The 27,851-nt window shown below is 48.5% G+C and overlaps 1 protein-coding gene and 1 long non-coding RNA gene across 2 annotated transcripts in view; one reads left to right on the top strand and one right to left on the bottom strand.

Annotated features, from left to right (window-relative positions):
- The window catches only part of Klf13 (KLF transcription factor 13), a 50,326-nt gene extending 22,843 nt beyond the window's left edge, over positions 1-27,483 (top strand). The window contains exon 2 of the mRNA XM_034518519.2: positions 21,967-27,483. Coding sequence (XP_034374410.1) covers positions 21,967-22,256 — 290 coding nt within the window. The 3' untranslated portion in view covers positions 22,257-27,483. The remainder of the gene's footprint in view (positions 1-21,966) is intronic.
- LOC143442560 (uncharacterized) lies at positions 1,091-7,975 on the bottom strand. The gene is made up of 3 exons (XR_013110805.1): positions 7,858-7,975; positions 3,164-3,270; positions 1,091-1,236 (listed from the first exon to the last, which is right to left on the bottom strand). It is a non-coding gene; the product is annotated as an uncharacterized LOC143442560 (long non-coding RNA).
- Positions 27,484-27,851: the final 368 nt, after the last annotated feature.

The raw sequence follows: 27,851 nt of genomic DNA, 5'->3' as shown, positions 1-27,851 counted from the left end.
GGCCAGTAAGTGGCCTTTTAGGAAGGCCTGAGGACTCCTGCGGTCCATACCTCAGCAGAGAAGGAAGTATGTTTTCATTAGAGGACTGTGCAGTGAGCAGAAGTACTGTTTAAGTAGGCTTGCGACAAGAGGGGCCCAGACTCACCCTTCACCCAGGAACTGTAGTCTCTCTCCTTTTAAAGGGAAATAAAGCTGCTTCCAGGAAAACAGTGCACCCTCTGGCCCCGCCTCACACTCTGAAAGCTTTATGATCCAGCCTCAGAAGATAGGGGTATCAGATGTTGCAGTTGAAGGAAGGTGTTTCCCACCAGAAGCCTGAACGAGACTAGCCCACAGAATTCGTACAGTGGGCTACACCACCACTTTCCACTCTTCTTAGGTGACTACAGGAAGCCCCCCCCCCCCCCCCCCCCCCCATGCTCCAGGGTAGAGGAAAGATACCCTGGAATGGGCTCTGCTGCGTACACTATTCAGGCTGTTAGAATTCTGGCTTCTGCTTGAAATGCAGACTTAGTAGCCATAGTAATAAAGTGGGCCCTGCCGCCCCGCCTGGCCTACGTGTGAATGTGAACTTAATGACTGCTGAGAGTTACAACTGTGTGCAGTGTCTCTTGGTGGTGGTCTGACTCTGGCCCAGGGCACCACAGGCAGAATAACCTGTTCCTCATCGTACACCCTCAAGACACTCCTATTTCTTGAGAAAGAAGAACCCCCTCCAGTTTGTTTCTCCTTTGAATTAGGAATAAGGCTGCTTTCAGGAAAATAGTGCACCCGTGTTCCTTCTTCCTCATGCCCAGGGAAGGCTCTGGCATCTTCCCTCTCAGTCTGGACTACTGTTCTTGGGGGTGGGACCTCTTGTTTTTTAAGGTGTATTTATTTATTCTCTATGTATGAGTACTCTGCCTTCACACACACCAGAAGAGGCCATCAGATCTTATTACAGATGGTTGTGAGCCACCATGTGGTTGCTGGGAATTGAACTCAGGAAGTGCAGGCAATACTCTTAACCACTGAACCATCTCTCCAGCCCCATGATTTGCCATCTGGTTGATTAATTTCTTTCAACATTCTCAGATGGATTGAAAGAAACTTAATAGAAGCTTTTATTCAATCTCTTTTATCACATGGCCAAAGCCAGATTCCCTAAGGAACAGGGAGAGCATTTCTAAGTCCTCAGCGGTGGACATCACCAGGTAGAAGAAATCCAGGACACTGAGCAGTGGGTCCTCCTAGGAGCTGTTGTTGGGAAGGGAAGCTTTTCAGCATGGAGCAGGGCAAGGCTAGACTGTTCCAGTGCTCTCCCCCTCCCCCCATCCCCCAATCTAACCCCTACCCCTGCCTGTCTGCAGCCATGACACAGCTGGCCTGACTGGGCTCCGTTGGCACCTCCTCTCAGCCTGTGGCCTACTCAGACACTGGTTAGGCCTTCAAGAGGAGGGGCTGCAGAGGGTGGTGGCAGGGAAACATTGCCCTGCCGGGGGAACTGGGCTTCAAGCAGCCTCCTGCTTGAGCGAGTCTCCTGGCACCTCTCTGACTCCCTTTTGGCTTGGTTTCTTTGTCTGTCTCCAAGGCAGTTTCAGTGGGTCATTTTTAAAAGGAAAATGGCCAACAGACCCAGTATAAGAGACTTGTCAGCCTAGTTACAAGGTGCAGCCATTGTAGGCTTTACAGCTATGGTGCTGGCCACCCAGCAAAAGTCTCAGCTTAGCACTGGGAAGGCTTGTCCTAAGATCTGTGGAGCCAGAGTTGTAGGTGCCCTTGAGCGTGTCTGCCAGGATATCGAGGATCTCCTTGCAAAATGGGATACCATGGGAGGGGTCTGCTCGGCCATCTGGCCTGGCCCACCTGAGGCCACCCTCAGTGTGCCTGGTCCCAGCAGGGCTTGGGCGGCTTCCAGATCTGTTTTCATTTTCAGTTCCCTTTATTGCTAAACCACCTCAGGGCCACAGAGAACAAACTGTTGTCCTCAGCTGACCTCAGATTCCTGGCCTCAATTGTTTGCAGTTTGCTAACTTTAGCTTCTGATCATTTCCACCCTTGTCCTCCCCCCAAAGGGAGACACACACCAAGAATAGCTGCTGGGAAGGGGGGCTGCAGGGGTTGTGGCCAGAGTTCCCACAGCGAGCCACCAGCCTGTGTGAGGCAGCTTCTGTTGCCTAGCTTTGGAGGAGGGGTGGGTAGTCAGTGGGCATAAGCCCAGGGCTCCAGTCCTAGGCCCCGGACCCCAAGGTGCTCCCAGGCTTTAAGCACAAGAGGGTTTCCATTTCTTTCTCCTTTTATATCAAAACCAGGCTAGTGCCAGAAAAATGGCATATCCCCACAGCCCTGCCTCACCCCCTGAGAATTGCTGACTGCAGCACCCAGGTTTATAGTCTGGGGTCAGATGTAGCACTTGGCTGCAGTCAACCCCCCACCCCCCTCATGGCCCTGTGCCCTAGCATGTCATGTGTTTACCAAGTGCAGCCTTAGAGCTTGCCCAGCAGGGCTTTTCCAGTCAGGGAAAGCACACTAGACTCTAGTGAAGGGACAGTGATTGTGCTGGTCCAAGGCTTCGGGCTACAGGATGGACCCACCCAGGGAGGGGAGGACAGGCAAAACCCTGGAGCAGGCCTTCCAGCTAGGGAGGAAGTGTGGCCAGTGTGTTGAGCCTCTTGCTTGGGCTTGCTAAACTACCATGGTAAAGAACACCCCGCAGGCACCACCCCATCTCTCCCTCCCAGCTGTTTTGAAAGATTTTCTGGAACACCCCATGACTTTACCCTAAGTATTTAAATACCAGTTTTTTTTTTTTTCTTTTTTTCCTACACGGAAAAAGTCCAGCATGTGTAATTCATGAAGGATAGCACCTGATCCTCCTTACCTCAAAGTTGGAGCCACCTGTAGTTGGGATGCATCCCTGTGGTTGAGTGTGTGCTCTGTTTGCACGCATGGGGCCCCACATTGGAAAAGAGGAAGTTTAAAAAAGCATGCACCGACCCTCAGCCTCAACTTGTAACTAGCTGTGAGTAAGAAAGGGCGGCGGCTTGCCACCAGGGCTGTGCTGCTCTGCTGATGTTTCTGAAGCCAGCAGTAAAGCAGTTATAGGCAGCCTGTAGAGGCCCAGTGCCTCCAGGATGGTCCCTCACCTCTCCCAGAGCAGGGGAAGTGCTTTGCCTGCACATACCTTAGGAGGCCCAGCAGGGCCAGCTCTCTCCAGGGCTTAATTCTCCAAGGAACAGCCAGGATGCTGAGATGCTGTGTCTACCCCATTTTGCAATGGGATTTTAAAAACTATTATTTGAAAAAAAAATTGGTGAGTGTGCACATCCAGCAATCTATAAGGCTTAACTAGCAGGTTATTGTATACGTTTTATTACAATAAATGGCTCCCTCATTGTCCCTCCCACCCTGCAGCACTGCCAATTCCATGGCTGTCTCCTTTAGCATTTGGCCTCTAAGAAGGGTCTGGTTTTATCTCTTGACTTGCTCTCTTGATGGCAGATGAGGATGAGGCCCCTCTACCACCCACCCATGGTGCCTCTCCTATGGTAATAGGATCCTTTGGTAGGTGACTGAATGTGAGTTGCAGGGGACCAGTGCACCATATGTGTGTGCTCCCAGCCCCTGGAATCAATCTAGTTGTCATTGGCACGGTTTTCTCTGTGTTATTGGTTTTCCAGATGCCTTCCTGGGCCTGTGCACCTGCTGGGCATGGCCTTTATAGTGTGTCCCCTGGAGGTGGAGGCTCACTTGCATTACATCTTGGTGGGGCATGCCTCCATTGCTGCTGAAGAGGGTGGACAGTGGGCTTAGAGGATGGGAAACAGCCCCATCTTGGTCTTGGTAGTTCAGATTTGGCTGTGAGAGTTTTCTTGGGACTCTGAAACCCACATTGGTAAGGCTAGAGCCCTTCTGTTGCTGGCCACTTGTGTCTCCCCTGCTTGGTTCCTCTCTGGATGGTTTCTTCTTTTCCTTCCCCTTCCCCTTCCCCTTCCCCTTCCCCTTCCCCTTCCCCTTCCCCTTCCCCTTCCCCTTCCCCTTCCCCCCCTCCCTTCCTTCCCTTCTTCCTTCCTTGTAAGATTTATTTATTTATTTTTGTTTTGTATCTGTGGATGTTTGCCTGCAGGTATGAATGTGTGCACCACATGTGTGCCTGGTTGCCTGTGGGGACCAGGGAGGGTGTTTGATCTGGAGCTGAGCCACGTGAGTGGTGGGAACCACCTAATCCAGGTTATCTGAAAATTCTCGAAACACTGAGCCATCTTTCCAACCCAAATACTTAAAAGATTTATTTTTATTATTTTTAATTTATTTTTTTGAGAACTTTATGAGTACTGTATTTGCGTTATCCTCCCACCCCCTCTCATTTTTAATTATGTGTCTGTGTGGGTTTGTGTATTTGAGTGCAGATGGCTGCAGAGGGGTGTCCAATACTCTAGACCTGGAGTTACAGGCAGTTCCAAGCTGCCCAGTATGGGTGCTAGGAATTGAACTCAGGTCCTGTATAATATCAGAGAGTGCTCTTAACCACTGAGCTATCTCTCCAACTCTGGGAGGTGTAGGTTTGTGAGCATGCCTGCTGTGGGCTTTCCTGTATTTCAACCCCCACCCGACCCCCATTTGGCATGTGAAGGGTGTTCTTACATACTTTGTTCATAGAGTTATCTGACCAGCCTGGAGTAGGGGTGGGGGGTGGGGTTCCATTGTCAGGGACTGAAACTATTTGCATTGGCCTTCACTTCTTTTTTCCCCTCCGCATCCATTTGTCCCCTATGCTGTTTTCTCCGTATTTTCTTCTGCATTTCTTCTAACCCTACTGGGCTTGTCATTTCTGTCCCATTTTCTTCCATTGCTTTCTGCCTCAGGCTCTTGTGCACTTGCTCTTCTGCTCCTGCCATGCTCAGTCTCAGGACTGTAGTGGGAGCTTGGGAAGTGTGCTTCTCGTTCAAGTCGCTTTCCCCCTGCTCTCCACTGTCTTTTGGACTACAGGGCCAAGGGCTGAGTTTGCTGGTGTCTAATGGTGCTGCTCTGATGGTAGAGGCCTGTTAGGACATTTCCTTCAGGCCTTTGCCTCAGGGAGGAGTCTTCTGCCCTGCCTGGGGGTTCAGAACCAATTGGGAGGGGACTAGGGTGGCCACATCTAGCCTGTGAGCTGTGCCCCAGGCTCTGTTGAGAAAGCTGCCACACCCTGAGCCAGAAGACTTGCTGTCCAAAGCCTTCCATTAGCTAGTCTCCGCTGTAGTAGGTATGGGAAAGGTAGGCAGCCATCCTTGAGGAGAGGGACCCTGTGTTTGCATTGCCTCTAATAGTGTTCTTGATCCTATAGCTGTCAGAGGCTCTGAGCCCCTGGGCCGGGTACATTGTGTAGGGTAAGGAGGACCCCCTTTCACTGCCTCTGTTGTCTACAGCCCAGCTTCTAAGTGTTACCCTAGCTCTTTATCTTTTGCTTTGTCTGTTAATTTGAGGAAATCAGAAGGTGGCCTATGCCTGCAGCTAAGCTTCCAGCTTTACTCAGAGTTCCTGTTGGCCTTAGGTCTAGCACAGAGGACTAGGGAGAGCTGAGAGCTAGAAAAGAGATGATGAACAAACTATTTATTTGGGGGACGGCCATGCCCTTGGTAGTCAGAGGCAATGTGGATGAATTGGTTCTCTTACACCAGGCCTGAGGTCTCAGGTCTCCTTCCTTCTGGTTCCAGGACCCTACATGGGCAACCCATGCCTGGTATAGCAGCCACAGGAGGTGACCAGAGGTCTGAGCTCATTCCTTCTTTTCACTAAGTAATTTTTTAGCATTCAGATTGGGCCATTGTCACAGCATGGGACATGAAGACACCTGCTCCTATTGTATTAGAAGCATTGGACCGTAAGCTAGGCATGAAGAGAGAGAGAGAGTGAAGGAAATATGCCCGTCATTTTTTTTCTCAAGGAAGTGCGCCTAGTGTTGGTTGGTCAGAAGCAGTTCACAAAGCCAGTTCTAAGGGAATCTGCAAAGAATGGTCTTCCTTGGGTATTGCCTCAGACTGAAGTCAGTTGCTGGGCTAGTAGATACCCATTTGCCACACATTGCTGGATGGTTCCTGTGCACCTACCTTCCAGGTGGGAGTGACTAATTAGGGAAGTGTCTGCTTGACAGAAGTGTCCACCATGGGTTGCTCTCATCGTAGTTGAGGAGCAGGAGAAATTAGTTCATACATCTTCATCTTTTTCTGTCAGTTGAATCTGATTTAGCCATTTGCACTAGCTCAGCAGTATTAGCTTGCTATTCTGAGTAGAGCCACGTGACTGTTGTCATGAGCACAAAAGGCAAGGGACACCATTGTCTGTTGTCCGTTACCTGGACTATGGCTCAGGATTCCCTGGGTCCCACCTGGCATCTAAGATTTGGCTTGTTTTCATGGTTTTGGTTAAATAAGTACTTTTATTTATTCTTTGACAGTTTTATACACACATACCATGTATCTTGATTATTGACCCCAACTCACCTCTTACATTTCCTCTTACCCCTTCAGCTTGTCTTTTTTAAACCCTTATGTTCTTTTAAAAAACAAGTCAATGAGTCCAATTAATGCTGCCCTCCTGCATGTGGGTATGGGGGGGGGGGTTCACCCACCAGAGCATGGGCAACTTACCAGTGGCCACAACCATTTAAAAAAAATGGCAGTCCCACCACTGCAGCGGCCAAAACCCATCAAATGGCACATAACTTATCAGCTAGGGGTAGGACGAGCCCTTCCCCAGCCCAGGCTAGAACGCTCACTGCCTTGATCTTGTGCAGGTGAGTTCATTAGTGAAGCAGCATGCTATGTCTAAAAGATAGCATTCCACAGTAGACCCTCAACAATTTTGAGGGGTATTGGCTGTGATGTTCAGTTTCACTGTCAACCAAACTAGACTTAGAGTCACCTAGAAGACACCTCTCTGGGTGTGAGAGGGAAGACTCACATGATGTGTGTGGGTGATACCACCTGATGATCTGGGGTCCCAGATTGTACAAGAAACAGACAAGCACCAGCATCCATTTCTCTACAACTTGAAAATGCAGTGTGACCAGCTGCCCAATGCTCTCGTCTCCTTGCCTCCTGCCATGATGAAATGTTGTCCCCTCAAACCATGAGCCCAGAATAAACTCTTCCTTATACTGCTGTGGTCAGGTACTTAGACACAGCAACAAAAATAGTAACTCTACACTGGCTAAGTGCTCTGTAGACTGTTCCTCAGCCTGTAGCTGTCTGATCTTTCTCCCATGGTTGGATTGGGTTTGTGGCTTTTGGAGGTAAACAGCAGAAAGGAAGAGTCTTTCTCTCTCCACTTGCAGTTCATGTGAATTTAGTGCTATTTATGTTGTTACTCAAATGTCCCAGCCCTGGCCAGGGACTCTTTCAGGCCTATTCCTGTGTCCTTTTGACATGCCTCTTCATTTTGAGTTTTTGTCTGTTTCCTGACTTTCTGGCATTACATGATGCTCAGGCTTACGGACTTTTCCTGTCCCAGCCCACAAATCAAATCCAAAGGACCCTGTTTCCTTTCACTGCAGAATGGTATCAGAATCCAGGATCTGGGTGTGCTCCTTGTGACTGGGTGTGGCTACTATGCCACTCTGGGTAGAGCTGGGGCGGGGGGAGAGGGGGAAGAGAGAGAGAGAGAGAGAGAGAGAGAGAGAGAGAGAGAGAGAGAGAGAGAGAGAGAGAGAGCGCTAGCTCTTAGACATTGCTAACACGTTAATGAAATACACTATTTCTCTCTATCCCTGCGCTTACAACTTACACACTGAACTAAGCACATCTAGGTCTTTATTTGGGGTCAGCCTATGGGACTAGACTTCCAACAGACTGCCCCTTGCTGTGACCTCTCTACCTCTACCCCCAGCAGTGGCCTTACCTGTGTTCCCTTTCCTTAGTGCACCCAGGAAGCAGGTGTAGGTTGTTAGACCATGCTGAGAGTTGGTGCTTTGCTGACTACAGTGCAGGTCCGTCTGCCTACTCTTAAAAGAGTTTCCAGTCACACCACTGTGTTCCCAGTAACTTAGGTCAGTCCCACCCTGCAGAGAGGCATGTGACTCAGTCTGAGTTCCAGCCTGGGATTCCCCAACTTCCTGGTTGGTGTTTATTTGTGTAGCCTGAAATGCCTTGTTTGTGAGTCCAGTTCCAAGTGTTGGGGGTTTTTGTTATTATTTGTTTGTTACAGTGTTGGGTTGAAATCAAGAGTGCACTGAGGTCACTCCCGTCCCCAGTGCTATGAGAACTGACGAATGCAGTCTTTACTTACTGTCCTAATACCACTGTAGAAATCACCCTGTCTGTTCCTTTATAGACACTAACCAGTCTATAAACCACTAAATCCCTCTATCCTTGATTGAGTTTTCTCTCTATATAGGTTTGTGTTTTGCAGAATGAACAGCTTTTTATGTCTGGTTACTTCAACTTATGCAAAATTCATTCCAATTTATCCATTTTTGTTGTGAGTCAGTAGCTTCTTTGTTAACCACTGAATAATATTCTGTTGTGGATACACCAAAATTTGTCTCTCCATTTGTAGAAAATGCGTGTTTCCATTTGTGATGGTTATGAATAGCTGTTTTAAGGTCATGTATAGGTCTTAGTATGGAATCTATTTCTAGTTCACCTTGGTGAAGGCTTGTGAGTGGGATTAGGATGTTGTGTATAAGGCTGTATAAATTCGTAAGAATCTGAATGATACCTTCCTAATGTGAGAGTGAATTGGTTCAGCAGCACTTAGTGCCGGCAACTTTCTGATTCTGGCATTGTCGTGAATGTGTATAGTGCTATTCTCTCCTGTTCTCATTATAGTCATAAGGTCAGAAGATGCTGAGACCCTGAGCTGTTGACCATCCTCTTCAGTGTCATGCTCAGATTATGCATTCATTGTTGAAGCTGGGAGCTTATTGTTGAGACTTCAAAGCAGTTTATATATGCTGGATGCTACAAGTTGCCCTTTTTTTCTTTCTTTCTGGTTTTTTTTTTCGGGACATGGTTTCTCTGTGTAACAGTCCTAGCTGTTCTGCAACTCACTCGGTAGACCAGGATGCCTTCAAACTCACAGAGATCTTCTTGCTTCTGCCTTCTGAGGACTGAGATTAAAGGTGTACACTGTCGTGCCTGGCTAATCAGCCTCAAATGAAGAATATTTTTTGTTAGATAATTAAACCTAGGTGTCCTGTCTTTCTTTGGTATCTTGGAAACTCTGCAGCAGAGGTAACACATCATTCCTGGGCTGTAGGCCACTGTCTGAGTGTCATGTAAGTGTGCAGCAGCTACCATGGAATTCCCAGAGAGAGGCTTGATTCTGGCTTCTGAAATGGGATATGGTCCCTTCAGTTCAGGATGACAAAGAAATCAGGGGAAGACATGCCAGGAAGATGCCCTGTTGTTCCTTTGGAAAGCAGTGCTGAGACCCAAGAATTGAATGGGAGGAAGAGGAAATGTCTGCTCTTTGGGTTCAGCTCACTCCTCTTATAGATAGCTTTGATCACCTGGAGGAGAATCTGATGTAGCATTCTGCATCTGAAAGCTTTTGGAGTGGGTATTTATCTCCTCACATATATCCCCAGTAGTAATAGGGTAGAGCTCCTGGGAGAGCCTGTCTGTGATGATTGCTAGTCTCCTGGCAGAAACCAAGAGTGTTGATTATTGCTGTTTTATAGGGGTTCATAGAAACGGAAATTTTCAAATGTGTTTTGTAACCCTTAGTAAAAGGAGGGAAACACGATTATGAAATGTCTGGCATGTGGTCCTTTTGACCTCTCTACGCAAGTATACCAACATATGCAAATTAGTGCTACTTCCTTGTCAGGTTGGGGGTGATGGTTTGGTGGAAACAGCCCTGGTTGGGAGTGGGAGATTTCAAGTGAGTGTGTGTGAGTGTGTGTGTGCGCGTGTGCGCACTGATAGGTATGTACATGGCTTTGTGTAGTGTTATATTCTTTATGACTACCTGAGTCAGTTCAGTTGAAAATACAAGAATTTCAGAAGGGACAGGCAGACACCTTATCTACTCCAGAATACTTCATGGTTTTGTTTGTTTGTTTTTGTTTTTGCTGTGCTCGTAGAGTACATCTTCTTTGGTACTCATAGAGTATGCAGTTTGCCTGCATCCAAACATGGCTTCAGGAGTTTTGCTGTGTTTAAACCTCCCTGTCTGTCGCTCGTGTAAACACTAGACAGTCCCATGTGCGTCCACCCCCACACAACCTCGTCCCAATCCTCCTCTAGATGAATGAAGCAACTTTAGATGCCACTGATCATGGAGCACCGCTGGAGAGGGGCAGGATTTGGGACAAGGTTCCAGCTCTGGGAGCTGTCCTGTGTTCACTGAAGCTCCCTAGCACCGGCAGCCCCAGGTAGACTTGCGTCATAGAATCCCTTGTGGAAAGGTCCTCCTAATCCTGGGTGTGTAGAGTGTAGCACTTGCCTTCCTTCCTGGTTGGTGTCTCTTGGATTAGCTCCTTGAAGCTCCATTGGTGTCCTGCTCCAGGCCAGGGTAGCAAAGGGCATGGGAAATAGGGAGGAGGGCAAGACAGGGTCCAAGGACGAAGGGGCAATATGGAAGCAGTAGGCAGGGCTGGCTTTGTCTCCTAAATGGCTTCCTGAGCAGAGTTCCCAAACTTGTGAGCAGCTGCAGGCAGAACTGAAGGACTATACCTGTGGCTATGGAAATTTTGCAGGAAAGCCTGTTCTCAGACTAGACCTTTGAACACAGTGGTTTTCCCAGAAAATGCTGGGTGTAAATTGCCAGTAACTGGAGACATCTGTTGGGTCAGTGGGCCTGTGATCCTGTAAGGGAGATTTTTCTGGCTGGCCTTGAGGGTGTGAAGCAGGAATCCTTACCACTCTGTAGCTGCTCTAGAAATAACAGGTCCCCCTTTTTTCCTTCTTTAAAATAAAAAGCCAGATAGCCTGGCCCCATGGTAAAAAACAACAAAACAATACGACAGTTCCAATGTGTTTGCTTTATGAAGTCAACTCTGGATAAATTGTTTTATTGTGTCCTGCTGGCAATTTCATGGGACCTCCCTTCCCCCAGTTAATTAAAACCCTCTGTGTCAGTTGGGGCAGGCCAGGTAGAGGTTCAAGACTCCAGGTAGTCCCTTTCAGCCTTCCCCAGATACTAGGTATTGTCTGCTCCAGCAAGAACACTTTCCTAGGATTGTTCTGCAGGGGTGCTGCCATTAGCTTGCAGGTTGACTTGAAAATCAAGAATGAGCCAATTGTTACAACCTGATTCTGAAGTAGCTGCTAGCCTTTGCAGAGCCTGAAGTGACAGGGTGCTGAGGGTTGGATCTGGTGAGGCTCAGAGCCAGACAGGTACCTCAGACTGTTACCTTTGCTCAGCCGTCATTAGTGGGTCAGATGGGGACACTGGTTTCCTCTGGTTCTCTCTTTTCACCTGTGACACGAGTGTGCAGGGAGCAAGCTATGCAGCTGCCAACTGCACTGCTGTGGTGAGGAAGGCTGTGCAAACTCATTCCTAGGCAAAATCCTGGCTTTGAGGCCTTGACTCCCCATCTGAGACGGGCTCCCACACGTCAGGTCTTAGGGTTGGAAGAATCAGGCGAGCTGGCATAATGTGCTGACCCACTGGGCATGACTCCTATACTGCTAGCGTGGGATATCTGAGAACATAAGCATCCAGGCACCCAGGGCAGGGGCGAGGGTGTACAAGAAGAGCAAAGAGGAAGGGGGCACGCTGATTAATTACCAGAAGTGCAGAACTACCTGCCCTTCTCTCTCAGCTGCTTACAGGGTCCTGGGGGATGTGGGGTAGAGCTGCCAGCAGTGTAGCTGGCACATCCCATCACCATGCCTCACCCAGTCCTGAGGCCTTCCTTGGTGCCACTGAAGAGGGTTTTCATTGCTTTTTGTTTGTTTGTTTGTTTGTTTTTTTCAGAGGAAGTATGTCCTCCACCCTCATCTCCAGGTAGAGGAGATGAGGCTTTGTGTGCACTGAGCAGCAGGTGATTCTCTGGGAGTCTCCACAGCTGTCCGTGAGCGGCTGCTGAGAGCCAGTGCTGCTCCAGACATCACAGCCTAGCCCACTCTACCAGAGGAAGTGCTCTTTGTGCCTGTTGTCTTCCCATTTTGCCTCCCCCCACCTTCCAGGAGTCTGCTGTATCTCTGGTGCCTGCCACTCTTAGCTGATACAGAGAAGCCAGCTCTCCTGCCTTGATGGATGTTGGGATGTGTGTAATGGCAGTGGGTAGGACTTGTCTTCTAGGCTGCCAGCACCTGCTCACACACGCAGGCAGGTGTTCAAGAGATAGTCTTGAAGGGTATAGGCAGTTCTCCTGCTACTGCTCTATTCTTCTGTTGGGTATTTGTCACCTGTCACCTGTCACCTTTTAAGCTTGACCTGTTGTGGATTGCCTGTCAAGCCCTTTATCCAGAAATGCTCTTGAACAGAACTGCTTGGGTCTCTAAAGCCTGGGGCCTTGCCTTTGAGCATCTCCTGTAATTAGGAATTGTACTTTGTTGCGCTTTGGGGTTTCTCATAATCTAAGCAGCACTACCCCCTTCTCTCTCTCTCTCTCTCTCTCTCTCTCTCTCTCTCTCTCTCTCTGTCTCTCTCTCTCTCTCTCTCTCTCTCACACACACACACACACACACACACACACACACACACTCCCTGTGGCTTTAAAAGAATCTCCTGAATGACAGGCATGTTAAGAGAGCTAGTTGGGCAGGAGAGATGCCTCAGTGGTTAAGAGCAAGGGACCTAAGTTGTTTTCCCAGAACACAAGTTAGGCAGCATACAATCAGCATCTGAGTTTCTGGCCACCAGTGACACCTGCACTCACAGGCATAGGCACTCCACATAGACACAGACACATAAACATAGACATACTTCAAGACAGAGAGAGCTGGTGAGGGACAAGCGTTGTACAACTATAGAATGCAAAACGAAGCTACATGGGGGCTTGGCCAGGAATGTGCAGATTATATACTATTATTTATTACTGATACAGTGAGCCCAACTTCCCTGAAATCCACTAGATAGCCTAGGCTGACCTCAACTGAGGGCAGTCTCAGCCTCTCCACCCCCAGAGTGCTGGAATTCCAGACACGAGGTACCATGTCCCCTGAAGAGTGAGTATTTAAAGTCTAATTTTTATTCTTCTATTTTGTCATGCTTGAAGTGCAACTCAGGGCCTCATGTGCTAGGCAAGTGGCAAACTGGGCTGTTCTCCTAGCCCGAATGTCTAGTTTTTAAGGTTACATCACCCCAGAGTAGCATTTTCTATTTTTAATTTTTTTATTGTGTGCTGTATGTGTGTGCACACAGCAGCGCTCATACCACAGCATACATGTGGAAGTTAGAGGGAAGCTTGGGTGGGGAGCGGGGCCCCTTTCCACTATGTTCTCCTTTGTCTGTGGGGTCTAAGAATCTGATCTATGTTGTCAGGCTGGCATGGTGAGTGCTTTTACCCGCTGTACCATCTTGCCAACCCCATCATAACTAGATCATTTTCTTGTTGCCATATGGATTATTTGAGGAGTGAGGGAGCTTGGCTTGGGTTAAGTCGTTTTTCAGTCTTTTCTATCTTCTGTCTGCTCGAGAGAGCCTGTTCTCACTTCTGCACAGACAGGCAAGTTTGTGTGCAACTCCATACTGTTTATCCAAGTGGTTCGAGCATTTGTTCTGGGCCTGGTCTTCCTCACTTCTGAGAAACTTGGTAGCCTGTCTATAGCAGTCCACAAAGAACACCCACTTTCTTTGGCACACGTGCCCCATGGTTTCCTTCCTTAGCCATCTACTGAAAACTGCTACTTTTGTCTGGGCTTCAACTCTGCTGATCAGTCGGATGTCAGTGCATTTTGTAAGTGTGCAGATGTGCACATGTTTGCAGGCTAGGCACTGAAAAGTTTAGAGGGTTGAAGGATATGCAGTGTTTTAAAATGCAGCAGTGTGGACTGGTCCTCTCCTGTAATGAGCCAGTACTGAGCTATCTTTTCAGTGTTGCCAGTCTCCCAGAGAGGAGCTTTTCCCAGTTATCCTGAGCAGAGGGACAGAATGGCTGTGTTCCTGTAGCCTGACCATCTGGTGAATAAAAAGGACATTTCACTTACCTTTTACCTTTGTTTATAATGACATTGTCCGTGATGTTCTGTGTCCAGTTATCCGTCTTATCTTTCATGGCTTCTGGACTTTGATTTATATGGGAAGAATTTCTACCAAAGTATTATAAAATAGTTCTCATAGAATATCTATGGTTTCATCTTTCACGTTCAAATCTTTGACAACTTAAACTTACTCTTAATTTTTGAAACTTGAACCAGTACATAAAAGTTGTATCTATTTATGGAGGGCCGTATGTTGTACTGATACTATGTAGAATTGATTCTACTGTAATACATGAAGTGTGGTGTGAACCCTTACAGACACTAACTGTTTTAATACCTTTTGTGACACCCCCCCCCCCCAAGTTTCTGGCCACCAGTGTCACCTCACAGGCATAGACACCCACCTAGACACAGACCCATAAATGTACACATATTTAAAAATAGAATAAATCTTAAAACTAGAGCTGCTGAGGGACAAGTCTGATGGAATTGCCACTGTGTTTGGGTCTAGCTCTGACCTCCTGCCCACCCCAGCAACTAGTTATTAGCTACCACAGTTACAGCCTCAAACACGGTGGTTCCTTCACAGAGCTTTTCTAACTTAATTTTCCATACTCATTTTAGTAACAAGTTATTCCATACTAAATTACAACAGCTAAAACACCAACCTCAGGAAGTATCCTTGCATCCATTGCAGAAGTTGTCAAGACACAAGGTGTGGTGGGTTCTGAGTTAAGCAGCAGTCTCCCTTCTGTATCCTGATGGCTTGTGTGTGATCATTGCTTCTTAGCCTCTTGGCTGAGATCAGGTGTAGGAATATATGATCAATGGCATTGGCTCCCATAACAGCAACAGCGGGCCAGGATGCTAGAACAGCGTCCGTAGCCGGCAGTTCTTCCCACATCAGGCCGTACCTCTTGAGTTCCATCACATACCCCTCACAGTGACTGAGAAAGGTAAGATGGCAGCTCAAGGCAGCAGCAGCAGTATGAGGGCAGGGGAGACAGCTTCCTTACTGCATGCACCTCTCCTGATGTAGATTGAGTCATGGGTCCTACCTGTGGCTTTGGCTCTGCCACTAGCCTGCTTCTTCTCCTGGGGCATAGCATAGGTCTCACCTGTGCCATGGGTGGAGGAGACAAATCATCTGCAGATCAACTGTCTCCGTCACTAGCATTTGTAGTGAGCAAGACACCAACCAGATGTACCCTGAAAGAATTGGGAAAGTCCATCCACCACTCAGAAACAGTTCTTTCTAGCCCACTCAGGCTATATATCTGAATTTTCTTGGAGGTCTCCAGTTGATCAACCCAAATACGTAGCTGTTTGCTGAGCTAGGTTAGTGAAGACAAGGCATTCTTGAGGTTGAAGCTAGAAGCGGCCCCAAGCCAGTGACCACAGATCAAATCTTTTTACTAATGAATGGCAGCCCACTCTGGTATGGAGTAGCCGAGACTGGGAGCCTGTAAGGTGTCGGAGCTCTTAAAGGCTTCTGACCATTCTGCCTTGCCTCCCGACTCCCACACAGATTCCTTATGCCTACAGATCTTACAATCTGGGATACTGCATAAGGTCAACGGATCTGTCTGTATTGTCAGGATCTCCTGGTCAGAGGAGCATCATCTGCAGATCCTCTCTTCTCCCTTCACAGTAAGAGAGCAAGGTAGGATGCTGGGGCTTGGGCAGTAAACCTAAACCAAGATCAAGCAGGAGGTTGCTCTGCCCCCTCCCCACCATTATCACCGCATACGTGAGGCAGGGGTGGGACAGCAGAAAAATCTCTAAAAACACATGCTACACCTGAGAGGTCCACACAAAGCAGAAAGGCACTGTGGTTTGTGCAGGCGCTGCTAGAGCCAAGAGCCGCCCACCCACCTGGTGGGGAATGAGTGAGTGACAGTGAGGCTTAGCTATCTGGCTGGTGCTGGGTAATGGGACCTGAGGACCCAGCGGTAGCGGCCAAGGACCCAGCTCAGGCTCTGAGCTAGAACGCTCTGGGAAGCCAGCAGCACTTGTGCCCTTCTTCTGCGGGACAGTGCGCGCCCAATCCCAGTGAGGGCTTTGTCGGGAGGAGAGCCTCTGTGGCTGCTTCCCCTCCTCCGTCCGGCCTCACAGAGAACATGCTGTTCCCGCCCAAGCCTGTGGCTTGGGCAAGAGCATATGGGACGTTGTGTTCCCTGATAAGATGAGGCAATCACGCTCAGCCCGCGCCATGCACTGCTTGCTGCTACCAGCGGCCTCGCGGCGGCGCCAAGGAACATTTATGTAACCGTGTCTCTGGCGCGCCAAGTGCCCGTGGCCAGTCCCACCTCCCACTAAACCCCAGGGCACACTGTATCCCCCTCTTCCCACAAGGCTTAAGTCCCCCCTCCCCTCCCTCGCACCCCGCATATAGGTTCTTTATTTGGTAGCTCCCTCCCAGCCTTCACTTGGCCTATAGCTTCTGCCTCTTGTGCCTGTGTAGGCACTTCCCCCACCCTGTGCCACCAATACTGCCTAGCTTTGACCCAGCCCCTACAGCGGTTGACCTTCAGTCTCCTTTCCACTATTTCCCTGCCCACCTGGTCACAGTGCCTCAAATTCAGTTCTCAGCTCTCCCTTTTCTCCCACAAGATTCTCTTTTCAAAGCCTAAACCCCATCTTGCCCTATGCTCCAGTCACCTCCCCTACTCCCAGGCACATATATGCACCTGTATTGGTCACTCAACACCCTGTCCCCTGGTCCCCTGTAGCTTCTGAGAATGGAGTCCGTCCCCCCAGCCTCCATGGGAGAGCTTTGGGATTCTTCAAAAAGGCCAGCTTTCTATGGGGATCTATTTTCTCTTAATTCAGCTACCTACTTGGAAGGGCCAGTGCCACCTTTTGGGTTAGACTACACCTTATCCTAGCTGGCTGCGCTGTCCTCAGGAGGGCGGATGCAGGATTCCAGTCTGCAGTGGGGCGTGTTGGAGCTGTTGACCAGCCCACCCCACACCCTCTGCTGTGGTGCTGGGCTACCTGCTCCATCTTCCCTGCCTCTGTGCTAGGTCCTGTGTTGTTTCAGTTCAGCCAACCCCACCTTGAGGCCAGTGTCCAGAACAGCACTTTCAGAGTGATGCTGTATGCAGCTGAGACCCTTTCATAAGACCATGAGAGAAAATTGTGTTGATACAGTAACATTACCTACCTTATCTTTGCTCTTCATAAAGAGTTCGGTGAAAAATTCCAGAGGCCATGAGTAATTGACGGCCTCACTTCTCTGGACAGCTACTGGAATGTGTGTTTAGATTTTGTTTTTGTGTTGTGTCTTTTCAAATACAATTCCCTGTTATACTACTAGAAGCTCCCAAGTGTGGAGTATTATGTCTGCCCCATCCGTTTGTCCGTCCGTCCTTCCTTCCTTCCTCTATTGTTCATACTAGTGCCTGCCAATCTCCTCAGCAGACTTAAGATATTACCACTGCAGGTGAGCATCCAGCTTGAGCTCCTGTAATTTCTGTCTACAGACTTAATTGGGGGGGGGGGGCTGATGCAGGAATAGAACAGGGGGGAGGCCATCATCTCTGGGGTGAGGACTATGTTCTGAGGGTCTTGTCTTGAGCATGTACTCAGTGAAAGTGGGGAAAGACCTTCCTACCTTCCTCTCTGTAAGTAAGCCATCTCTTCAGATGCTGCCCTTACCTGAAGCCCTTACATTACTCCGCCATCTGTAACCATCTCACAGGCTTCCAAAGATGCAAGCAGAAAGATCCCAAGGCCAGGGATCCAGGGCAATTAGGAAATAGTTGAATCTGAGTTCACTGGTTTCTGACTCCACCCTGAACCCAACTCCCATCCCCACCCCAGTCTAAGTTGGGGATAGCAAATAAGAATAAGACATTTGGAACATGCCAGGCCTGGTGCCAGAGCTGGTTGTGTACAGCATCACTATGCGGGCCCTTCTGAGAGAGCAGGATAGCATATTCACTTCCTATAGCTGCTGTAGCATACGACCACAAAGTGGATAGCCAAAAGCAGCTGAAATTTACCTTTCAGATTTCCTGAATGAAACCAGAAATCTAAGAGCAAGACTCCAGCTGGCAGGCATGGTTCTTTCTGGAGGCTCCAAGGAAGAACCACTTTCCTGCTCCTCTCTCCTCATTTCCAGTGCTGGAGCTGAGCCGGCAACTCAGAGCTTCTAGATTGTTCCAGTCTCTTACTGCCGTGTCCCCTTCACTAAACTTTCCTTTTGGAACTTGTAGTTTCATCTCAAGATTTTTACCCTATCCGGGCAGTGGTGTCGCACGCCTTTAATCCTAGCACTTGGGAGGCAGAGGCAGGTGGATTTCTGAGTTTGAGGCCAGCCTGGTCTACAGAGTGAGTCCAGGACAGCCAGGACTACACAGAGAAACCCTGTCTCAAACACACACACACACACACACACACACACACACACAAAATTTTTACTCTAATTTATATCCACAAAGAGGCTTTCTTGTTTTTTGTTTGTTTTCTCCCAAATTAGGCCACCTCCCAGGTTGGGAGTGGGTTAGGGGTTTGGCTCTATTTTTTCATGGCTCATCCTGTTGCAAGCAGTTGGGAACTTGTCTGGTGTCATACCATCCGTATAATGGAGACTGGGTTTGCCCTGATGCATGGAATGCCAGGCCTTGCCAAGGTGCTAATGATTGATAGGCCTTGTTAATGTCCGAGGAGGAAATCAGCATGTGACATTTTTCCGATCTTTTGTTGACAAGACCCCCACCCCTGGAACTAGTTAACAGTGTATTCAACATTACCTTTTTTTTTTTTTTTTTTTTTTTTTTTCCTGTGGTTGGGTTAAATATTTTTAAAATTGTATTTACACATCCTTTTTTTTTTTTTAATTAGGATATGGTGATGCACATGAATGACATAACACATATAAAACTCAGGAGATAATTTTTACGAATTGGTTCCCTCTACCATGTGGGTTCTGGGGCTGGAACTCAGGTCATCAGGCTTGATGAAGCAAATACCTTTACTGTTGAGTCCTCTCTCTCTCTCTCTCTCTCTCTCTCTCTCTCTCTCTCTCTCAAGAGTTTATTTATTTATTTATTTATTTATTTATTTACTTATTTATATGATGAGTACACAGTAGCTATCTTCAGACACACCAGAAGAAGGCATCTGATTCCATTACAGATGGTTGTGAGCCACCATGCGGTTGCTGGGAATTGAACTCAGTATCTCTGGAAGAGCAGTCAGTGCTCTTAACCACTAAGCCATCTCTTCAGCCCCGAGTCATCTCTTGCAACTCCTTAAACATCACATTACACCTTACTGTTATTTTTAAAAAGACCTGCAACACACCACATCTTTATTAAAAAAAAAAAAAAAAAAAAAAAAAAAAAAGCTGTGTTTGATTCAGTACTGTTCAGATTTCAGTTATCTTGTTGGGTACTGTAAAAACAAAAAATTATGCTTCTTAATATATATGTTTCTTAGTTTCTCAGATTAATCTGTTTTTGTGCAGTTAAATTTAAGAACCTACCTACTCATACCCTTCTCACCTCCCCCTGAACTGATGAATATATAATTCTAATTTTTACAGTATTTTAATTCTACTGTGTATCTTCTATTCTGTTCTTGAAAGCCACGTTTTCTGATGGGCAGTGGGACTTTTCTGTGACACTGATCCTGCACAGTGTTGAAATCTAGCTCTGGGTTTATGTGACTGGAACTATAAAGTTTGATAGACCTACGGGGCCTGTGCTGGGATTACAGCTCCTTCTACATTCTCCTGGTGGTGTTAGAAAAGATGAGAAAAGTACCTAGAGCCTTTGGGCTCTTTCCTGGTTGCACACAACCATCTGGCGTTTTAGTGTGCTTTTAATTTGATCATTGTTGTCTTGTGTGCAGGTCAATCCTATATTCTCATATTCTCTCTCTCTCTCTCTCTCTCTCTCTCTCTCTCTCTCTCTCTCTCTCTCTCTCTCTCTTTTTGTTTTTCGAGACAGGGTTTCTCTGTGTAGCCCTGGCTGTCCTGGAACTCACTCTGTTGTAGACCAGAAATCTGCCTGCCTCTGCCTCCCAAGTGCTGGGATTAAAGGCGTGTGCCACCACCACCCGGCTTACTTTTGTTTTATTAGAAAAAAGGTGACAACAAGCTACAGAAATATAAGATCACCGGGTGGTGGTGGCCTTATAAAGTTACCTCTCCAACCGCCCACCTTGCTCTTGGCTCATGGTTTCCTCTTGGTTTTGCTGGAGTCGATGAGATATGAACTCATGCTGCCCTCCAGCACGTCCAGCATGCACACTTGTAGTGTCTGTCCTGTCTTGTTCTGGTGGCGATAGCCTGGTGTTTGTTTCTCGCATACCATCTATTAAGTGTTGAGGGCTCCTATTTCACTCACTGCGGTAATTATGCAGAAATCCTCCTAGCTTTTCTGCACACGGCCTCCCTATCTCTGCCCAGGTTCCCCATCTTACTCTCCCACGCCACGCACACTGACAATTTACTGTATTTATCCCCCCCACCCCACCCCCAATGCCAGTCTGTATCTCTTCTTACATGTTCTTAGCCCTGTACTGATTCCTGGAGCGCTCAGCTTCTAGCCCCTCACTGTTAGAAACAAAGAACTAGGAACTTGAAGCACAGTCTTGGAAATAGAACTGAAAAGCATGGGCAGCCAGCTAGTGCTCATGCCCGGTTGCTTAGTGGTGAAGGTCACCTCTCAGGATATTTCCCACAAAGTGAAAATTAATGAGGAAAACAAACACACTATACATGTGCCTTGTCTTCAACAGTCTAGGAGATGGAACACGGACATTCACATATTTTGCATTTTTTTTTTTTTTAATTTCAGAATAGTTCTTTCTTTGAGTATATTTCCAGCTTTTGGGAGTTATTTAATAAGAATTTTTTAAATTTCTCAGTGCTGGTTTGTGTGTGTGTGTCCTTTGAACTTGCTTTTTATGATGGTTTTCTCTTTGTTCTGTCCGTGGCATTGTATTTCAGATTCTGTTGAGAGTTCGCATTAGAAGAAGTTTTAGGGTAACTACCGTTGGTGGCTCTGTTGCCCACGTCCTTTCCTTTTCATGCCAGTGATTTGGCTGTCAGGTGACCCTGAGTGTCTGTTAATATTTAAGGTGGATGGGTGGGTGCTGTGGATTTCTTTTGCTGGACTTACGTGGCCTAACTTCAGGAGATGGCAGTCTTCCTTAGAGCCTCTGTAGGGCAAGGAAGCAGGGAGAGAAAAAGTGAGAAAAGGCAACTGTGTGATTTCCCTAATACTGGAGAAACTTCATTCTGGAGTACCACAGAATGCTTCTTCCTGACCAGTTGATCGATCTTTCTTTCCCTCTTTCTTTTCCTTTTAAAAAAATAAATAAATAAACCAGCATGTATAATAAAGAGTTAGGGCAAATGCTAGCTTGTCCCTTGATCTTAGCAAAGAGTGCATCCTGGTCCACCCAGACCAAGTGAATCCATACTACATCCGAGTCCTGGTATGGTTTACCTTCTCCATATCTGTGTAGGCCTCTCCTGGGCTATTGGGGTCACCATTGTTTTGAGTCTACAAGAGCCTGTTGGAAGTTTGATTCATCCCTGGCCCACCATAGGGCCTCTGTCAGAGCAGGAGCAGCAGGCTGGCAAGCTGTGTCTGACCCTCTCTTCCTAAACAAGATGAGGAAGAGTGTCCCTTGGGCCTGCACCCCTTCCTACTTTTCTTGCCCAGGACCGGGCACCACTGGCCTTGTCTGGGAGCTTTGGCATGCTTTGTCCAAGATCCACTGCCAGAGTGGGCCATGTTCTTTCTTCCTCAAACCTGTCATCTGCTTCCACCTCAGGTGTGGGCTGAGAGCTTGGCACAGGATGGGAAGATAGTCCTTGGAGGAGGATGGGAGTTAGCGGCCTGACTAGGTGGTGGGGTGTGACCAAGACTTACCTCTGTTCTGTCACCCACAGGTGAGAGGCCTTTCGCCTGCAGCTGGCAGGAGTGCAACAAGAAGTTTGCGCGCTCGGATGAGCTGGCGCGGCACTATCGCACGCACACGGGCGAGAAGAAGTTCAGCTGCCCCATCTGCGAGAAGCGCTTCATGCGGAGCGACCACCTGACGAAGCACGCACGCCGCCACGCCAACTTCCACCCGGGCATGCTGCAGCGGCGCGGCGGGGGCTCGAGGACCGGCTCGCTCAGCGACTACAGCCGCTCGGATGCCAGCAGCCCCACCATCAGCCCGGCCAGCTCACCCTGAGCACCCGCGCTCGGACCGCGCCTCCTCTCCCCTTTGGTAATAGGAAAGCTGAGCGAACTTGAGAAGTCCACAGCAAAATAGTTTTCTTCACCTCAGGTGTCAATTTTTAACAAAAAGAAAAAAAATTCTCAAAAAAACAAAACAAAACAAAAACAAACCCGGAATTAAAACACCACCCACAAATTGCACAATACAGCTATCCACGAAGTTGAGATTCAGCGGTGTTGAAAGTCCCCCCCTCCCCCCTTTCTCAGGGATGAACGCGGTCCACGAGGTCAGTGAGGGCATGCCTTTATGCCGCCTTACTTTGTACATAGATTTGCACTCTGGAGTCTTCTGTGAGGTTTAAGGATTACATTGGGGCAGAACGAGACAGCTAGAAACAGAGATGTGGTCACTGATATTGTGTTTTTGCAGCAGACCCCCAAAGGCCTGTGACCCTCTCCTGCCTACCACTCAGTTGTGGTCCTCTGCCCCTTGGCCTGGCTTATAGCACAGGTGGGCCTGAGGGACTGGCCACCTCACAGGGATGTGGTAAGCCATGACAGACCATGGTGCACTTGCCTATGGAACTGTGGAGGACATCTGTCTTCTAAGGCTGGGCCTGCCTGCCTACCTGCCTGCCTGCCTACCTACCTGCCTCCAGAAATTCATGGGAAAATGGAGGCCAGATGCAAACCCTGCCTGGATTGGCACATCATTGTTGCCAACAACCCATGAAGGCGGCTGGGCCCTGCCTGCCCTACAAGAAGGAACCTGGGACCCTTCACTATCACACCATGTTCTCAGACTGGGAAATAGTGCCCTGGGCACATTGTACTGAAACTGCTTCCTCCCAAAATTGGTGTTGTTTCCTCCAGCTCCTCACGCTCTCATTCCCTGGGCCACTGGACAGGACTGTCATGACCCCTCTGCTTCTTCAGTCTGTGAGCGGGCGCAGAGCTCACACACCCCACAGGACTGATGCCGGTGCCTCAGAGCAGCACAGCAGGTGTTACAGGAGATGCTACTGCAGAAACAAGGATTCTGCTTCTCTGGGGGACGCCGTATGAAAATTGTGGGGATCACTTTCTCAGAACCTTGGGTACCGACCTAGCAAACCCACAGTTCCACACTGTTACACTTTTCTGTCCTGCCTCTGCCTGCCCGGCCTGGGAGCACCCAAACCACACCCAGTCTGCAGTGTGGGTTAGGACAGGGATGGGTAGCCTGCTGATAGGACAGCAGGAGTGGAAGCCAGGCCCATCCTATTTCTCCTGGAGCCCAGACCTGGGCTACATTGGCTTCAGGTGCTGGGCCTTGTCAGCAAGACCATGTTCTGGTTGCTCCTTTGCAGATGCTTGGAGTGTCATCTACTCCCACCCTGCAGAGGCCCAGGCATTTCTTCCCCTTCTCCCAAGGACTGGGGCCTAGGAACACAAGGCCCCAGGACTCTGTGTGTGTGTGTGTGTGTGTGTGTGTGTGTGTGTGTGTGTGTGTGTGTGTGTGTGTGCGCGCGCGCGCGCGCGCGCGCGCATGCGAGTATGAATTGGGTGGTGGGTGGGTTTGGGATGGACATGGGTTATCTTACAGAGACCTCTCTTCATTTTGATGTGGAGGATCGGCCCTTGTGACTCAGAGGGTAGTAGATGGGCTTTCCTGGGCCCAGTGTGCCTTGGTTGTGGCCATTCTGCCTCCACCCCAACCCTCACACAGTATGGGGGCACAGCACAGGGAAAACCCAGAGACCATGCCCAGCCAAGACTGTGGTGTCTGGCTGTTGTCATGTGGCTCTCATGTGGGTCTTAGGCACCCCTTTCTAACTACCTGTGTCAGCTATGAGAGGCTAATGGCATATGGTGGCTTCTGGTGGCACAGTAGGTGCTGAGTTAGGCTGTGGCATTGTTGCTGCCAAAAGCAGGCACAGTGGGTGGGGATGGTCCCTGCCCTGGTCCAATGCAAAGCTGTATTTCAGCTTTTTGTATACAGCTCTGCTTGTATTTCATCTGGGGAAGACAATGGGGTATGTGGTTGGGACCTTGACTGAAGGGGAACCCTGGGTGCTTGGGGTGTGGCGATCTTCATGCTGAGTTCCAAAGTGTAATCCCCTCCCAAAGTCATTTGTGTGAGGCAGAGAAAGCCACACTCTGAACACATTTCATGTCTCAGGAATTCACATTCCAGATTCAGGAATTTTATTCCAAAGTCCTTTGGTGCACCTACATCCACATTTCTGAAGACAGAGGCAGCAGTGTGCCCCAAAGGCCAGCCAAGGTCTCTCCTTGGAAGGAGCCGGGTGTCTCCTTGTGACCTACCTACCCACAGAGTCACAGCAGGAGGCTTTCAACTTCACCACTGTCTGCATATAGGAAGGATAAAAGGACTCTAAGCCCCATCTTCTTGGAATAAAAGAAAGAGCTGGTTTGTTTTAGAGCGGGTTTGGGGGGAGGGGGGAAAGTGGGCGTAGGCTGTTTCCAAAGAGAGCACTTAATTTAATTTTTCCTCTGAATGACCCAGGGCTGTTCCATCTGATAGATGGAAGGGTTACGTTGCCTTAAAACAGAAATATGCAGGCGTTGGCTATTTTTGGCAAATGAACGTGTCTTCATTCCCAAAGTGGTTCTCCTTTAATGGCAGGGTGTGGTCCTTCGGCATGGGGCCAGGGCACCCCTCATAGACTCCCCTATTTCATCTGGGGCTTCAGTTCATCTCATCAAGTGGTGGGAGGAAGGAAGGAACATGACCAGGTCCAGTTCCAGTGGCTTCTCAATTAGGTTCCCATCTTGTCATAAACAAGGGATGCCTTCTAAGATGCAGTGTCTTCCCAGACCAGGTCTTTTGCAGGTCTGTTTGAGTTTTTGCGGTTTATGGCCATATTTTCTGATTTCAGTTTGACTGAGAAACCCACAGGGTGCTCAGGAATACTACTGAAAAGTCAACTCTTTCCTTTCGGGATGGGAAGCAGAGACCCCACAATGAAAGTGCCTGAGTGAAGGGAGAGTTCCCTACAGCAGCGTCTGAGAGGAGCTCTGGACTTCAGCCATCAAGGGGCTGGAGTTTAGCTCATGTCCCAAATGAGAACATCCCTCTTTGCATCAGCCATATTACAGGGCCACTGCTGTTGCCCAGATGCCTACTGAATCCTACAGCCATACGGAAAATAGCCCTTTCCAAAGAGGGCCTTCGGTTCTCTCTTGATGGGTGCTACGTAGGGATGGACAGTGATGACCTCGATGGGAGTCTGGTCCTGGAGATGCCCTACTGGTGTTCTGCCACGCCTCCTACTCCCAGGACCTGAGAGTCAAAGGCTCCCTGTCTCTCCAGCCCACACCATTGCAACCTTGTTCCGAGGCCAGCACTGGGACAGGTGTGTGCAGGATTCACCAGAGTGCAGCCTCCAGGTACAAAATCCTGCACTCCTGGCGACCCCACTGAGGGATGGTTTAGATGTGGGGATGGATAAGGGAAGGCGACATTCTGTGGTCCCAAGAGAAATGTGGCACAACAGAGGGGTTACCTTTCAAGACTAATGCCTCTCAGCCCCACTCTGTCCAGAAGACTGGTCCTTTTCTTGCCAGAAGCAGGTGCTACGATGGACTGCACAGGGTCACAGCATTTCCTAGAGGCTTCATCTGGGATCTCCACCAAGCAGGGGCACCATGCATGTGAGACTAACCTGAGCAATAGCTTGGCCTCATTTCTCAGCTCCTGGTTGTGGCTTTGTTTACAAGGCTACCGATTTTGACTTATAACAGGTGTTACTGATTGTCCCTCCCCCTCTTCCTGCCCCACTTCACAAAAGGTCATGTGGTCAGAGGCAGTGCTGGAAGGTTTACGTGTAGCCATATTGTGATCATTAAGAAATGCTTCGTGGGTCACCCACAGGGGTTTTTTTGTTTTGTTTGTTTTTGTTTTTTTTTTTTTTTTTTTTTTTTTCTGTCCAAAGTTTCCATCTGTCTGTCCTGGTGGCTGTATCTTTCAAAGCTGAAATCCAGATGTTTGACTCGATGTTTTGAAATCAGGATGGCACTAGGAAGAGCCCGGTCCTGTGACTAATTTTTCTAATTCTGAGTCTTCGAAGGTCTGTCCTGGACACATTCCAGAGAGTTTTGTACCCGAACGTGGATGCACAGTCCAGCTTACTACTGATACAGGCCTGAGCACTGCTGAGGGAGAGGCCCTTCCTCTTGGTGGCCTAGCGGCCCCAGTCCACCAGGGAAGGGGGGCTAGCTTCGTTTCTGTGACCCCTACAGAGTTAGTGGACTTGCTCTGGAACTCTCTAGCCCAGCCCACTCGTGGTGTCGTTTCCCCCCACCCCCCAACATTCCCCATCTCACACAGCTTTAAAACGTCACTACTTTTATTTAGAAACAAACAGGATGGCAGAGAGGACACCTCCCCCGCATTCCTGGGGGTGGGCAGGAAACATAGGTCAGGCATGAGGGCGGGTTTTCTCCCTGTTGTTTCCCTTGAGTACTTACTGTGGGTCAACTGCCTGTGCTCATTCACCCGATGCCTGTGGGCCAGGTTGCTTGTCTCAGTACTGAGAGCCCAGACTTAGGAGAATTCCTCCCCCAGGAGTAGCTAGATCTACTTCTCAGACACTGCCTGGTCATCTGCTCCAGTGGCATACCTGACTTACAATGTCTACTCTATTCTGTGGGTGGAAGGAGCTTTCTGTTCCCCCATTGTGCACTGGAGAGGCCCTGGGGACCCAGTGTGGGAACCCCATGTACCATAAGGCTCCCTGCTGAGCCACTATGCATTGTGGGGTCAGAGCTCCTATCCCTCCTTGGTGACTAGAAATCCCTGCTGTGGTTTTGTTGGACAGGCCCAGGTGACTGCTTCCCATCCAAAGCCATCGGTGGAACTTCTGTGGGATCCTTTGCCAAAATCCCAAGGCAAAATCCAAGGGTCCAAGGCCATTTCCATCAAGTCCCCAGGTTCCTTTTCTATAGGAACTTTTTTTTTTTTTTTTTTTTTTTTAAACCTAACTCCCAACATGCTTCCAAAGGCCATGTTCTGTCTTTCCTGGATCACTACAGTGAAGTATTACAGTTGTACAGTTCCCAATCTGGCCTTGGCTTGCTCGGATAAAACTTTGTTATGTATTTTGTAAGGCATAGATTCTATATTGTAATGTCCTATGCAAAAGAAAAAAAATTAATGAAATTGTAAATTTTATTGTTTTAACATGTATGCATGTTTAGTGACGTTTACATTTTGAAATAAAATTTATGATTCATTATTTTATTCGCCTAGGTGATTCAGTTGAGGGGCGTGGTCTGCAGAGGTTCTGTTAACAGGGTCAGAAGCTAAAATCTTGAGAAACTCCAGCCATTGATTGGAGAGGCAAAATCTCAGCTTGAGGTTTTGAACAAGGGTGGAGTCTCTTCTCTGTGTTCTATCCTGTCTTGTGGGGCTTCTTTGAGCTCACTAACTAAAGGTCAATGGGAGGATATGATGCCCATGTCTCCAGAGGGTTATAAGTTTCCTTCAGCCTTCCTCTACGTTACCTGTCACTGTAACAAACAGGATAATCGACTCAGAAAAGGGGTCTTTTTGGCTCATGGTTTTATAGGGTCAACCATAGCCAGTTAACTCCTTTGTTGCAAG

This window comes from Arvicanthis niloticus, chromosome 1 (assembly GCF_011762505.2).
Source record: "Arvicanthis niloticus isolate mArvNil1 chromosome 1, mArvNil1.pat.X, whole genome shotgun sequence".
NCBI classification, from domain to species: domain Eukaryota; kingdom Metazoa; phylum Chordata; class Mammalia; order Rodentia; family Muridae; genus Arvicanthis; species Arvicanthis niloticus.
The sequence above is the reverse complement of the archived record's forward strand: the minus strand, read 5'-3'. Positions and strand labels throughout refer to the sequence as shown.